This window comes from Entelurus aequoreus, linkage group LG20, assembly GCF_033978785.1.
Source record: "Entelurus aequoreus isolate RoL-2023_Sb linkage group LG20, RoL_Eaeq_v1.1, whole genome shotgun sequence".
Lineage (NCBI taxonomy): Eukaryota > Metazoa > Chordata > Actinopteri > Syngnathiformes > Syngnathidae > Entelurus > Entelurus aequoreus.
In genome coordinates this window covers 50,165,973-50,180,134 of record NC_084750.1, presented here as the reverse complement: position 1 = coordinate 50,180,134, position 14,162 = coordinate 50,165,973, and the positions used below count along the sequence as shown (strand labels likewise).

Sequence of the window (14,162 nt, the reverse complement as noted above, 5' to 3'; positions counted from 1 at the left end):
GCATCAAATCGTGAGGAACGGTAACAAAGGGGAAACTAATTCGTATCAGAGCGTATCAAAGCATAACATTACTTCGGAGATCGGGATATTCGTGGAAAAATAGAAAAAAATGACGGCGCTTTGCTCGCCGCTTTAAAGCGCGGCAAGCGCCGTTGGTGTGAACCAGGTATTAGGGCCGACCACAGAGAAGGCCCTGTCTCCCCTGGTTTTAAGTCTGGTCTTGGGCACCACGAGCTGGAGCTGGCGCTCGGACCTCAGAGCGCGCGCAGGAGTGTACATTTGGATGAGGTCTGAGATATACTGAGGTGCCAGTCCATGTAAAGCTTTAAAAACAAACATCAAGGATTTAAAATCAATTGTAAAATGAACAGGGAGCCAGTGCAAACTCTGAAGAATTGGGGTTATATGCTGGCGTTTCCTGGCCCCTGTTAAAAGTCCTGCTGCCACCTTCTGGACTAACTGCAACCGGGAGAGAGCTTTTTGGCTAATGGCAGCATAAAGTGCATTGCAGTAGTCCAGGCCACTTGAAATAAAAGCATGCACCACTTGTTCAAAAAGGTTAAAAGATAAAAACAGTTTTACCTTTACTAAAAGACGAAGATGATAAAAACAGGATTTTAAAACGCCATTGACTTGTTTGTCAAGTTTAAAATGGCTGTCTATAGTGACGCCAAGGCTGGTGACTTTGGGACGCACATCATTTTGCAATGGTCCCCAGTCAGTGAGGGCCGGACCAAAAACTGACATTTCTGTTTTTCCCTCATTTATTATTAAAACATTCTGGGCTAACCAAGCCTTGACGTGGCATAGACAGTTGAGAAGGGGTGTCAGGGGGCCGTGGCCTTTTCAAATTGGCATATTTGGCAGTCATCTGCATAAAAGTGTAATATATATAAATATAATGCCAAAGGAAATTGAAAAAGAACATGAAAACCTCCCACATTCTAAAATACATTATAAAAACGATTAGCATCAAAGACAAAAATAATATCATGAGTGTAATATTTATTTTGTTTCTTTTTTTTTCTTTCCTTATGCTACTGTTGTTTCAATACATTGTTAAATATTTGAATATTTTTACGAAAATAAGTGGACAAATTTACTTTTATTTTCAGAATAATTAAATAGTATATAATTAGATAGTTTTACCGGGGTGGGAGCTGATTGTACCTGTTTCTCTCGCGAGATCTGGAAAAGAGCTGGTTACTTATTTCTCTCGCGAGATCTGGAAGAGAGAGCTGGTTACTTCTTTCTCTCGCGAGATCTGACAAGACTGCGCGCGAAGCAAACACGGCGAGGATAAAGCAAGATGGCGTCTGACGGTGAAGACGTTATTGCAGTGTTCTTAATCTGTGCGTCCATGTACACATATATGTCCTTTATTACACTCTATTCATTAATAACTGTTTGTATATTAGTCTGAGCGCACTTTGATGCTAGTTAGCTTACCTTGTTAGCTGCTAACAAAGAAGTGATGAAAACACATCGCTAAGCAGAGATCAAGTGTGAGTGTAAAGTGTTGTGATTGTGTGAAAATGTGCGAAAGAACCATAGCAGAGTACGAGGAGGAACTTTGTCCAACAAAAGAGGAGAAGGAGCGACAACATCAAGTTGTGTTACACACAACAGGTTTGTTTACTTCTTACTCTCGCATCTTTACTAACTTTATATTTATTATTAACACTATTCTTCAATAGATTGTCTATAGGAAGATGAATTGGATGATGCACTGATTGTTTTATGTTGTTCATAAAAACCAGACAATATTTATGAGAGGTTGATGTTCCTCTCAGTTTGTAACAATGTGTATCAACATGTTTACACAAAACTCACACAGTCACCGGGGGAATATTCCAGAGAGCAGGTTAAGTGCAAACTCCTCGAGAGTTTTACCTCCAAATATAGAGAGGTAAGACAAAGTCAGAGTCAGTTACCATGGTTACTGACGCTGTAAACCTAGCCTGCTAGCTGGCAGGTTTGACAAGTTATTTATGTGTGTAAAAGCTATACTGACCTGTTATTTCCTTCATTACCTCCCTGCTTGGCACTCAGCATCAAGGGTTGGAATTGGGGGTTAAATCACCAAAATGATTCCCGGGCGCGGCACCGCTGCTGCCCACTGCTCCCCTCACCTCCCAGGGGGTGAACAAGGGGACGGGTCAAATGCAGAGGACAAATTTCACCACACCTAGTGTGTGTGACAATCATTGCTACTTTAACTTAACTTTAACTTAAATATTGGTGCAGCCATTAACCTACTACAACACCTACTACATCCACCTACTCAGTGGCCTAGTGGTTGGAGTGTCCGCCCTGAGATGGGTAGGTTGAAACCCCAACTGAGTCATACCAAAGACTATAAAATGGGACCCATTACCTCCCTGCTTGGCACTCAGCATTAAGGGTTGGAATTGGGGGTTAAATCACCATAAAAATGATTCCCGGGCGTGGCCACCGCTGCTGCTCACTGGTCCCCTCACCTCCCAGGGGGTGATCAAGGGTGATGGGTCAAATGCAGAGAATAATCTGGCCACACCTAGTGTGTGTGTGACAATCATTGGTACTTTAACTTTTTAATGTGGCAGTGATTGTGTAAAAAACAAAGCCTGATCTAAAGATGACATCTTGATCTCATACCATCTCAAACCAATTGGCCGTTCATTATGAAGTGAAATGTCTCAAAGTCGCTTAAATTCGTCTTCAACCAAGCAACACTATGTTTTATCCAGTTACTCGATTAATCAAAAACATTCCCAGTAGAACACTTGATTAATAAAATGTTCAATAGCCACAGCCCTATAATTCATGTACGATTTAATATTTAGCATGTAGGAGTTAAAATGTGTTTTGTTTGTGTCCTGTAGACATCCATCAGCTGATTGCACACCAAGAAAAATGCCTCCCTCATCTGCAGGGGGACAGTTTCACTTCAGAGGATCCACAGCTCTCACATTTTAAAGGGGACAAGGAGTATCCACATCCCCCCTATTTTAAAGAGGAAGAGGAGGGAGAGTGTCCTGTAGGGCAGGAGGAGGATGATGTCATGACTGTTGTCTCTGTGAAGACTGAAGAGCATGAAGACAAAGCACGTGAGTCCTCACAGCTTCATCACAGTCCAAGTAAGCACAACATCCACATATCATCTAATACAATGTTTGTGACACATGTTCATCCGGGGGCCACATTTATGACTAAAGATGGAGATATACTTGCTTTTTAACACCACCATTTAAAAATGAATGCTCATCAATCATCAACAATGTAATTGCTGGGGTGTAACCATGTGACCTAGAGGCCGTCCTCCTTACCTCACGTGGTCAAATGAAGGCAAACATTCAATATGGCTACTGTTTATTTACCTTTAGCAGCACATATGTTAGCATATGTCAAAGGTTTAGTGGTGAAAATTAGGGATGTATACCAAGTACCATTTTTTTTTTAGTACTGGTTCCTAATTATGTCGTCCATGAGGACCGTGAAGATTCTGGACTAATGACACAACTATTTGTATTTTTAATTCCAGCTGACTGACGTAACTATGACACGTTGTCACATTGAGTTCAGCTGCCGCTGCTACACATTAAAATCAGCTTTGAATAATGACAAATAAGGAAGCAACCACACACAAAAGTGTGATGTGTGTGTTATTGACAAGAAGATGACATAACTGCATTTCACTTTGCACTGCACACATAGTTGACTTCTTTAAGACTTCAAATAAACAGCTGTTGTTTTTTCTTTATTTCTTTTTTTTTCTTTATTTAACCAGGTACAAATCCCATTGAGATCAAAGATCTCTTTTCCAAGGGAGACCTGGCCAAGAGGGCAGCAGCAAGGTTACATTAAAAACAGTAAACAACACATAAAACATGACATTTACAACATTAAAACTTGCTGACATAACACATGTGCATACAGACAAGGTAAACAGTAAACAACACATACAACATGACATGTACAACATTAAAACTTGCTGACATAACACATGTGCATACAGACAAGGTAAACAGTAAACAACACATAAAACATCACATTTACGACATTAACACTTGCTGACATAACACATGTGCATACAGACAAGGTAAACAGTAAACAACACATACAACATGACATGTACAACATTAAAACTTGCTGACATAACACATGTGCATACAGACAAGGTAAACAGTAAACAACACATACAACATGACATGTACAACATTAAAACTTGCTGACATAACACATGTGCATACAGACAAGGTAGACTGCAATCCTTTCACAGAAGCTTTAAACTCATTCAATGTAACAAGGGTTTGAAGTTGAATATTGGATTGTAGGTTATTCCAAGCCTTCGCTGCTGAAAACCTAAATGCTTTCTTGCCCAGTTCAGTTCTTACTTTGGGGACGACAAATTGCAGAACATTCATTGAACGAAGATTGTGACTTCCTTGTTTCTTTGTTAAAAGACAAGACAGATAAGATGGGGTGATACCCAGAATGGTTTTGTAGATGAACACATACCAATGATTGAGGCGTCAAGCACATAAAGATGTCCAGTTAACCATTGAGTATAACACACAATGGTGAGTAAGTTAACCATTGAGTATAACACACAATGGTGAGTAAGTTAACCATTGAGTATAACACACAATGGTGAGTAAGTTAACCATTGAGTATAACACACAATGGTGAGTAAGTTAACCATTGAGTATAACACACAATGGTGAGTAAGTTAACCATTGACACACAATGGTGAGTAAGTTAACCATTGAGTATAACACACAATGGTGAGTAAGTTAACCATTGAGTATAACACACAATGGTGAGTAAGTTAACCATTGAGTATAACACACAATGGTGAGTAAATTAACCATTGAGTATAACACACAATGGTGAGTAAGTTAATCATTGAGTATAACACACAATGGTGAGTAAGTTAACCATTGAGTATAACACACAATGGTGAGTAAATTAACCATTGAGTATAACACCCAATGGTGAGTAAGTTAATCATTGAGTATAACACACAATGGTGAGTAAGTTAACCATTGAGTATAACACACAATGGTGAGTAAGTTAGCCATTGAGTATAACACACAATGGTGAGTAAGTTAGCCATTGAGTTAGGGATGATGTTTGATAAGAAGTTATCGAGTTCGAGTCTATTATGGAATCCTCTTATCGAACCGATTCCTTATCGATTCTCTTATGGAGTCCAGATAGGTTGTTGTATATGGAAAAAAACACACAATATTTGGTTTAACAAAAGCTCACTTTTATTATATAAGAAAACTATTTAATCTAATAAATAAATAAATATTGACTTTTACCCACCTAAAAAAATAAAATAAAATAAATAAATATTGACTGTTGTTACCCAAAGTATATTAAGTGGGATTTTTCAGAAAAACAAATATATACAGTAACACAAAAACAAGCTGTCTCTGTGATCACTATAGGTGTATAAATAATAATATAGTGTTAAATAAAATCAGTCCCTTGGGCACAAAACTGAAAATAATACAGCTCTCCAAAAGTGCAATTCTGCTGCTATTTGACATAAGTGTTTGTTATGATGCTTTGACATTTTTGCACTTTATTTCTTTATTGAAAGAAAATTCTATGAAGAGAAAAGTTGTTTGCAAATGTGGTTACAATGCTAAAAAATGAAATGTTAAAGCTAAAAAAAGAAATACACTTTATTGAGTTAACATTCTTTATAGGGGGAAAGATGTTATGAGCTGCTAGGGAATATAACAACTACACTACCCAGCATGCAACGGGAGTGACGAGCATGCGCGGTAGCCCCGAAAAGTGTTGTTGCATGTCGTCACCCTGTTAGGTTATGAGCACGCTGTGAAAGTAGACGTCAAGAACTCAGCCAACACGCCTCGTCTGCATTATTTATAATTAGACAAACAACACAAATACAGTGTGATTTTGTTTTGTTTACAAGGAAAGAAAAACAAAAGTTAAAAAAGGGAGAGGTCATATATATGTATGTGCTGCGGTGTTTTATATATATGTATGTGCTGCAGTGTTGTATATATATGTATGTGCTGCAGTGTTGTATATATATGTATGTGCTGCGGTTGCTTTAAGAACGTTGGAACAGCTGCCGTAAAGGAGGTGCGTTGCTAGCCTGGTTGCTATGTTTCCGGTTGGTCGTAAAAGTGTTCGCCATGTGTTTGTACCCTGCTAAAATCTCTCAGTAAAGTTATTCATTGGATTATAGCTTTTGTTTTGAACTTTATTACACCTTGGAGCGCTTTTTCCTGTCCATTTTTTCCCTGCTTTCGCTATCTGCGCCTAATGACTGAGCTACGTGACTTCATTTCTTGTGATGTCACACGGAGCATTTCTGGTCGGGACGGGATTCGTTCCGAGGGATTCGAGTAAAGAACCAACTCTTTTTCTTTACTATAGTGGTCTCGATAACATGTACCGGTTCTCAAAAAGGGATTAGAGTCCGAGGACTCGGTTCTTTTCTTTTCGAACAACCGGGAAAACCGGTTTCGAGTATCATCCCTACATTGAGTATAACACACAATGGTGAGTAAGTTAACCATTGAGTATAACACAATAGTGAGTAAGTTAACCATTGAGTATAACACACAATGGTGAGTAAGTTAACCATTGAGTATAACACACAATGGTGAGTAAGTTAACCATTGAGTATAACACACAATGGTGAGTAAGTTAACCACTGAGTATAACCCAATGGTGAGTAAGTTAGCCATTGAGTATAACACACAATGGTGAGTAAGTTAGCCATTGAGTATAACACACAATGGTGAGTAAGTTAACCATTGAGTATAACACACAATGGTGAGTAAGTTAGCCATTGAGTATAACACACAATGGTGAGTAAGTTAACCATTGAGTATAACCCAATGGTGAGTAAGTTAACCATTGAGTATAACACACAATGGTGAGTAAGTTAACCATTGAGTATAACACACAATGGTGAGTAAGTTAACCATTGAGTATAACACACAATGGTGAGTAAGTTAACCACTGAGTATAACCCAATGGTGAGTAAGTTAACCATTGAGTATAACACACAATGGTGAGTAAGTTAGCCATTGAGTATAACACACAATGGTGAGTAAGTTAACCATTGAGTATAACCCAATGGTGAGTAAGTTAACCATTGAGTATAACACACAATGGTGAGTAAGTTAACCATTGAGTATAACACACAATGGTGAGTAAGTTGGTGATTGTCATGTCTGTGTTCATGTTTTTGTTTGGCCATGTGCTGTTTAGTTTTTTGGACACTTCCTTAGTTCCTGGTTTCACTTCCTTGTTTGGTTTGGTTTCCATGGTCACCCATTAGTTTTCACCTGTCATGTCACGCACCTGTTTTACGTTTTGAGTCACGCACCTGTTTGTTCCAATCATGTCACTGTTATTTAAGTCTCTTTGTTCATCACTCGTTCTGCCTGCATTGTGTTTGTCACGCGTTTATGTCAAGTAAGTGTTTGATTATGCCATGTCATCCATGCCAAGTAATTAAGCTTCATGTGTTTTAGGCACGCTTGCCTTTTTGCTTTATTGTTTGCGTGTGTGATAGTTTTAGTGATTTATGTTGAATAAATCCAAGCTCACCTTCACGCTGTCGTCCGGAGCCGTTTTTTGCATGGGAAGAACAACCCCGCAGCCAGCTGCGACCCCCCCACGTGACAGTGATGAATCTCAGTGCCCCGTGGTACACACTATCCAGCTTGTGGAGACAAGCAGCAGTAGCATTCATGTACAACACATCTCCATAGTCAATAACGGGTAAAAAGGTTGTTTCCACCAGTTTCTGTTTCACAGTAAAAGAAAAGCAAGACTTGTTTCTATAATAAAATCCCAGTATAAAAGTTTCAGGTTTTTTTTACAACATACTGAATGTGCTCCTTAAAACTCAAGTGGTCATCAATTAAAAATCCTAAATATTTAAAAGCAGATACTAACACAATTTGTTGCCCATTTCTTGTTCAAATGTTGTCACACAGTGCTGATCTTACAGTTTTTGATGTGGTAAAGAACATACACTTAGTTTTCTCTGCATTTAAAAGCAGTTGAAGATAGCAAAGTTGTTCTTGTACTCTGTCAAATGCATGTTGTAGATATTTAAAGGCCTCAGCAGGAGTGGGTGCTGTGCAGTATATGACAGTATCATCAGCGTAGGAATGGAAAGTTGAGTTCGGAATATTCTGTCCAAGATTATTAATTATTAATTAATAATGGGCCCAACACAGAACCTTGAGGGACACCCTTTTCCACTTGTAGTACGTCCGAGAAGGAACCTTCTATCTGAACAGCCTGAGTTCTACTTGTGAGGTCATTTGCAAACCATCCAACTGCTTGCTGAGAAAAAGCAATAGCTGAAAGACGTTTGATTAAAATGATATGATCAACAGTATCAAATGCCTTTGAAAAGTCAATAAAGAGGGACAGACAGCACTGCTTCTTGTCAAGAGCTTCAGTTACATCATTTATAAACTTCATGGCAGCAGTAACAGTACTGTGATTTCTGCCAAAACCTGACTGAAAAGGTGACAGAATAAAGTTGGTGTCCAAAAAGTCTTTTATCTGTTCACTGATAAGGGATTCAAGCACTTTTGCCAGAACAGAGAGTTTAGCAGTGACGTGCAGTCAGGGGAGGCAGGTGAGGCGGGGCCTCACCTGCCATCATGGAAAGAAAAAAATTTTAAAAATAAAAATAAATAATTAAATTGTTATATGTATCCAGTGATTACACTATCAGTGATTATACTATAAAGTTATTTTCCATTTAACTTCACCAGTTTTAGATTATTTTTATTCAAAATCGCTGAATTTTCACATTTGCCGTTCAAATACTGAGAAGAGACTTGCTGTGATCAGCAGCCAGTTGAGGCACGTCACTGCGTGGAGCCTCACCGTGGATTGCGCAATGACCGGCTAACTGCTGGCCTGCTGTGCAGTGAGATCGTATTGCTGTATGAATTATATTGTACATTTCCATAGTTTAGTTAGCTGAGGTATATAATGTACAGTGTATTTTGTCAACAACTGTATGTGTGTAACGTATTTCTTGTGCTGAGCAATCATAAAACGGCTGCGAAGACACACTGGCTGAGGCTCGCAGTAGTCCCGCCTCCTGGTGGATAATGCACCCCCGCCGTAGAATGCACCCCCTGACGGGAGTGTTATATCAACTAAAGCCCACACTTAAACTTTCCACGTGCAAGATTGAATCTATTTAAAAAAGTTATTTAATAAGAAGCCAAAAAGTGCAAAAACAATAATGTTCGTGTTGGAGGAGTTGTGAATGACTGCTGAGCCACAACATTAGGTACACCTGCAGACTGCAGCACAGATTTCATATTTCAGTCATTCACAACTCCTCCAACATGGACATTATTGTTATAAACATTATAATTGTATGTAAAAAAACAACATTATGATTTGTACATTTTCAGAATGTGTTTGTTCTATTTTTAAACAAAGAAAACAATCCGCAGTTGTCTTTATTTTTAAGTTATCTTGCCGTGATTTTACCAGTCCGGCCAACTTGGAGTACATCTTCCTCCATGTGGCCCCCTCATCTAAAATGAGTTTAAACACCCCTAGCCTAGATCTTCCTGCAAAAAGCAGATACGAGAAAAAAATCGAATTATGAAACGAATAGATCCCTAAAGATTTGTTGAGTAATATCAGGGATTATCTGTTGGTGGCGTTCCCAGACATGTGTAACTATCTTGAGTTCCAGACGTCATTCTACACCACAAATTATGGTTAAGTTTGGAGATAAAGTTTAGGTGTCATAGACCGTATACAGAATAAAATATTTACACACTTTATATCAGTGAGTGTAAAGTTAAGAATGCCTCAATCAATGCTGCTTTGTTTTGCTACACATTTTTAACACAACACACGAAAAAACACAAATAATGTCATTGTGTTAACAGTGTCAGTCCAAAACTATTTTTATTCTCTCTTTATCTTATTTACTTATTTACCCAACAGACGTCCAGCAGCCCCTTCACATTAAAGAGGAAGAGGAGGATCCACAGCCCAACCACATTAAAAAGGAAGAGGAGGATCCACAGCCCACCCACATTAAAGAGGAAGAGGATGATCCACAGCCCACCAACATTAAAGAGGAAGACGAGGATCCACAGCCCACCCACATTAAAGAGGAGGAGGAGGATCCACAGCCCCCCCACATGAAAGAGGAGGGAGAGTGTGTTGTAGGGCAGGAGGAGGATGATGTCATGACTGTTGTCTCTGTGAAGACTGAAGAGCATGAAGACAAAGCACGTGAGTCCTCACAGCTTCATCACAGTCCAAGTAAGCACATATCATTTTATTCTCAGGGCATTCAATCCATCACAACTGGACTGTTCACTTTGTCTTAGAAGACTCATCCAAGTAGGCTTCATCACTTCATGCTCATACACTTCAAGTCTTAAATCTAATCATTGCAATTTAGAGGGGAACTGCATTTTTTGGGGAATTTTTCTGTCGTTCACAATCATTATAAAAGACATGATGGTGGATATATATTGTTTTAAAATCACATTCTAACTCATAAAAATAAATGTAAATAAGCCAATGGGAGGTCCTCTATAACCATCCAAAAAGTGCCAACAATACTCCATTTGCATTTTGTGGCTTGAATAGCAAGCAAGCATTAGTGATATTGTTATTATAAGTGCTAACGCAGACTAACTATTTATAGCTTGTGTGTCTATGTTGACATCAGCGGCTGGTGAGCTCCTTTCTCACCTCAGTGCTGGTGAAAGATTATTCCAGATCATGAATCGTGCCTCTCACCTGGATAGTAAAAGGATGAGGACGTACTCTGACAAGTTGGTAACATTTGACAGCCAATTTAGACCCGGTAATGGTGAATTACACAAAAATATGCTTCGCTTCACCCCCCTTTTCCGAGCGACGATTATGAATCATTCTTCATCCAAACAGGAATGTGACAAGATTCTATCAGTCTGCATCATAGTGACAGCAGACCTTGTACAGTAAGTGATGTTCTATTATGTTTGTTGGCTCTCATGAAGTCTGCAGTGTGTAATATTCAGAGATGTTGTTAAAAAAAAAGCATACCTCGTGATGCGTTTTTGAAATGAATGCGCTAATGAGCAATCCAGCACCCCTCACGACCCCGAAAGGGACAAGCGGTAGAAAATGGATGGATGGATGAATGAGCAAAAATAGGTAAATATTACATCTTTTAAAAATGCAGCTGTTACTAAATGACATATATACCTACTGCATGTACATAAAACCTTAATGGAGGTGTTTGGATGTTTTTAAGTTCTTTATAGGCAGAATAGTGCGACTCTAATAGCTTCTATTGTTAGCAGACTTTGGATCGCATTTATTTACTATTTAGAATGCATAAAAAAGAAAAATATATGTGTTCTTTATAGGTGAAGTGAAGTATATTTATTTAGCTCTTTTCTCTAGTGACTCAGAGCACTTTACATAGTGAAACCCATTATGTAAGTTACATTTAAACCAGTGTGGGTGGCACTGGGAGCAGGTGGGTAAAGTACCTTGCCTAACGACACAACGGCAGTGACTAGGATCGAACCTGGAACCGTCAAGTTGCTGGCACGGCCGCCTTACCAACCGAGCCACGCTGGCCTCAGAATGTATTAAATTCTATTAAAATCTCGTAAAAATCGTAAATACATCCGAGAAATGTCTCAATAATTCCATTAACAATATTTTTATTTAGGAACTTTCTAATGTAACATGTTTCTATCTACACTTCTGTTAAAATATAATATTCACTTGTTTTGTTACAATGTAATAATCACTTGTTTTGTTCAAATGTAATAATCACTTGTTTTGTTGTTTGATACTTTAGTTTTGGCTGATACTACTAATGTAGTTATCGATCCAGTACCAAGTAGTTACAGGGGCAGTATCGGTCATACCAATGTGGATACTGATATTTACATTTTTCAAGGTCATTGAATGATAAAATGTTTGTTCACAATCATAATCAGACACAAACACAGGATGGTGGTGTTAGAATATCAATGTAATATTTAAATATGGCTCTGAATGAAATCATTTGGTTTGTGCCCTTAAAATCTTCCTGTGTCCAAAAACTTATTTCCTGAGTTTGTAAACAATACCAAAATCAACAAAATATATATAATACAAAATATCGATCAAACCACTGTATCAACCTTATACTGATATTATACTTGGAATTGTTACTGTCGATTTTTGTATGGATCGGTCCACATTTTGTTTAAGGGTTTTCGTGGGTCATTAAAAAGCATTAAAAGTCATTAAATTGACTTTTTCTTAATTAAGGCCTTAAATGGTATTAAAAAGCATTAAATACGATGTCCAGAGGCATTAATGTATTCATGCAGTTGTAGGCCGGGACCGGTGTACCGTATTTTCTGGGCCATAGGACGCACCGGTCTAGTCAGGTCTATTTTCATACAAAAGGTGCACCGGATTATAAGGCGCATTAAAATGTAAAAGACTTCCTTGTGGTCTACATAACATGTAATGGTGGTTCTTTGCTCAAAATGTTGCATAGATGATGTTTTACACATCATCTTCAAGCCACTTTCTGGCGGTCACTTCAGGATGTGTTGTTTTGTGGGCGGTCTTATTTACGTGGCTCACCTTGGACAGCGTCTTCTCCCCGTCATCTTTGTTGTAGCGGTGTAGCGTGCAAGGACGGGAGTGGAAGAAGTGTCAAAAGATGGAGCTAACTGTTTTAATGACATTCAGACTTTACTTCAATCAATAACGGAGCAGCATCTCCTCATCCGTGGCTCACTAGTGCATCAACAACGCCCGAAATGTGTCCCGTAAAAAAACATCCAACCGGAACTCTAATAACCAAAGTTCTTTGGGTGAATAATGTAAACTCACTACACCGGTATGTTTTAGTGCTTTCATGGTGAGTTTACTGACAGATATAAGTTAAAACTTTACACTACTTTATATTAGAAATGGCAACAGCAGAGGATGAATGTCCAATAACAAGATGATAAAGAAAAATAAGAAGCTTAGATAGACTATGGAACCGGCACAGACTACAATGGCGGATGTGCGCAAATTTTCAGGACTTATGCAGATCCCAAATACACATCATCAGGTACGAGAAGGTAAGAAACGTTGGTTATGCTAATATTGTGAAACAAAACGGCAGATAATGTCTGCTAATGGGTGCCATGTTGCGGTCCTTATACACACACCCTAGTAATACTTGTATCTCTGACTACGGTAGCCGTAATGGGTCGACAATCCATCAAATGGTGCGGCTTCAAAGTCGAACTAAAACATTTTGACAGATTTTTGAGTGCCGTGTGTAATGTTCTTTATTTTCAATGGAACATTTAAAGTTTTAGTGTTATTTACTGGCGTCATATTGCAGTTAACACATATTTTATGTGTGGCTACCATCTACTGGTCACACTTATCATGACACCACGTACCAAATAAAATTGCTTCGAGGTCGGTAAGCACAACCAGAATTATTCCGTACATTAGGCGCACCGGACGGGTGTAAGGTGGGTGTAAGGAACAGTGTAACTTGGCCTGTCGCCACCATCACGTCTCCACCTCATCGCTGCCACCACAGCCTGGGAGGGGGGCGGCAATAGACTACAGACTCTAATTACATTGGACACATTGTTTATTAAAAAATAACCAAATAACAATATCTTATAATAAATACAAATATTAGAGAAATAAAGTCGCCTACAATTTTTGGTTGTGTTTTCCGCTCCATTTGCAGAATGGGGATATACGATATATATCTCCATATTTTTCCCGTAAAGTACAAACAAAACACAAAACAGTCCGAGTTACCTGAGATACTAAGTATGTCATTATTATGACTTAGTAAGTCAATATTTTGACTTAGTAATTTAAAGGTTAGTTTGTCTAAATTGTCAGACGATTGCTTCTCTGATGTCTCCATCATGTCCAGAAGTCTCTTCTTTATCTGGACGTCGTCTTCTACTGCATTCAGCAACTTTGTCTCCATTGGAAGTTTTCCTTTTTGTCTGTCCTGCTTGTGGCTGTTGAGTTTTGCCTCGTGATAAAAACCAAACATTTTTATAAGGATTTTTACAAAATGACATTCAATAATCATGAACACATTATTTGGGATAAAGCCACTTTAGCACAGGTGTAAGATAGTGACA

General features: G+C 38.5%; 2 protein-coding genes across 12 annotated transcripts in view; one reads left to right on the top strand and one right to left on the bottom strand.

Annotated features, from left to right (window-relative positions):
* The window catches only part of LOC133636338 (gastrula zinc finger protein XlCGF48.2-like), a 359,822-nt gene that overhangs the window by 270,405 nt on the left and 75,255 nt on the right, over nt 1–14,162 (bottom strand). The window lies entirely within an intron of this gene.
* LOC133636329 (gastrula zinc finger protein XlCGF57.1-like) overlaps nt 1–14,162 on the top strand; it is a 243,662-nt gene that overhangs the window by 220,230 nt on the left and 9,270 nt on the right. For 5 of the 9 annotated variants that reach the window (XM_062030264.1, XM_062030254.1, XM_062030258.1 and 2 more), the window contains one exon: nt 9,982–10,305. In XM_062030264.1, coding sequence (XP_061886248.1) covers nt 9,982–10,305 — 324 coding nt within the window. Of the gene's footprint in view, nt 1–1,274; nt 1,630–2,864; nt 3,120–9,981; nt 10,306–14,162 lie in introns of those variants that run through there. The other 4 variants (XM_062030260.1, XM_062030259.1, XM_062030261.1 and 1 more) reach the window with 4 other exon arrangements.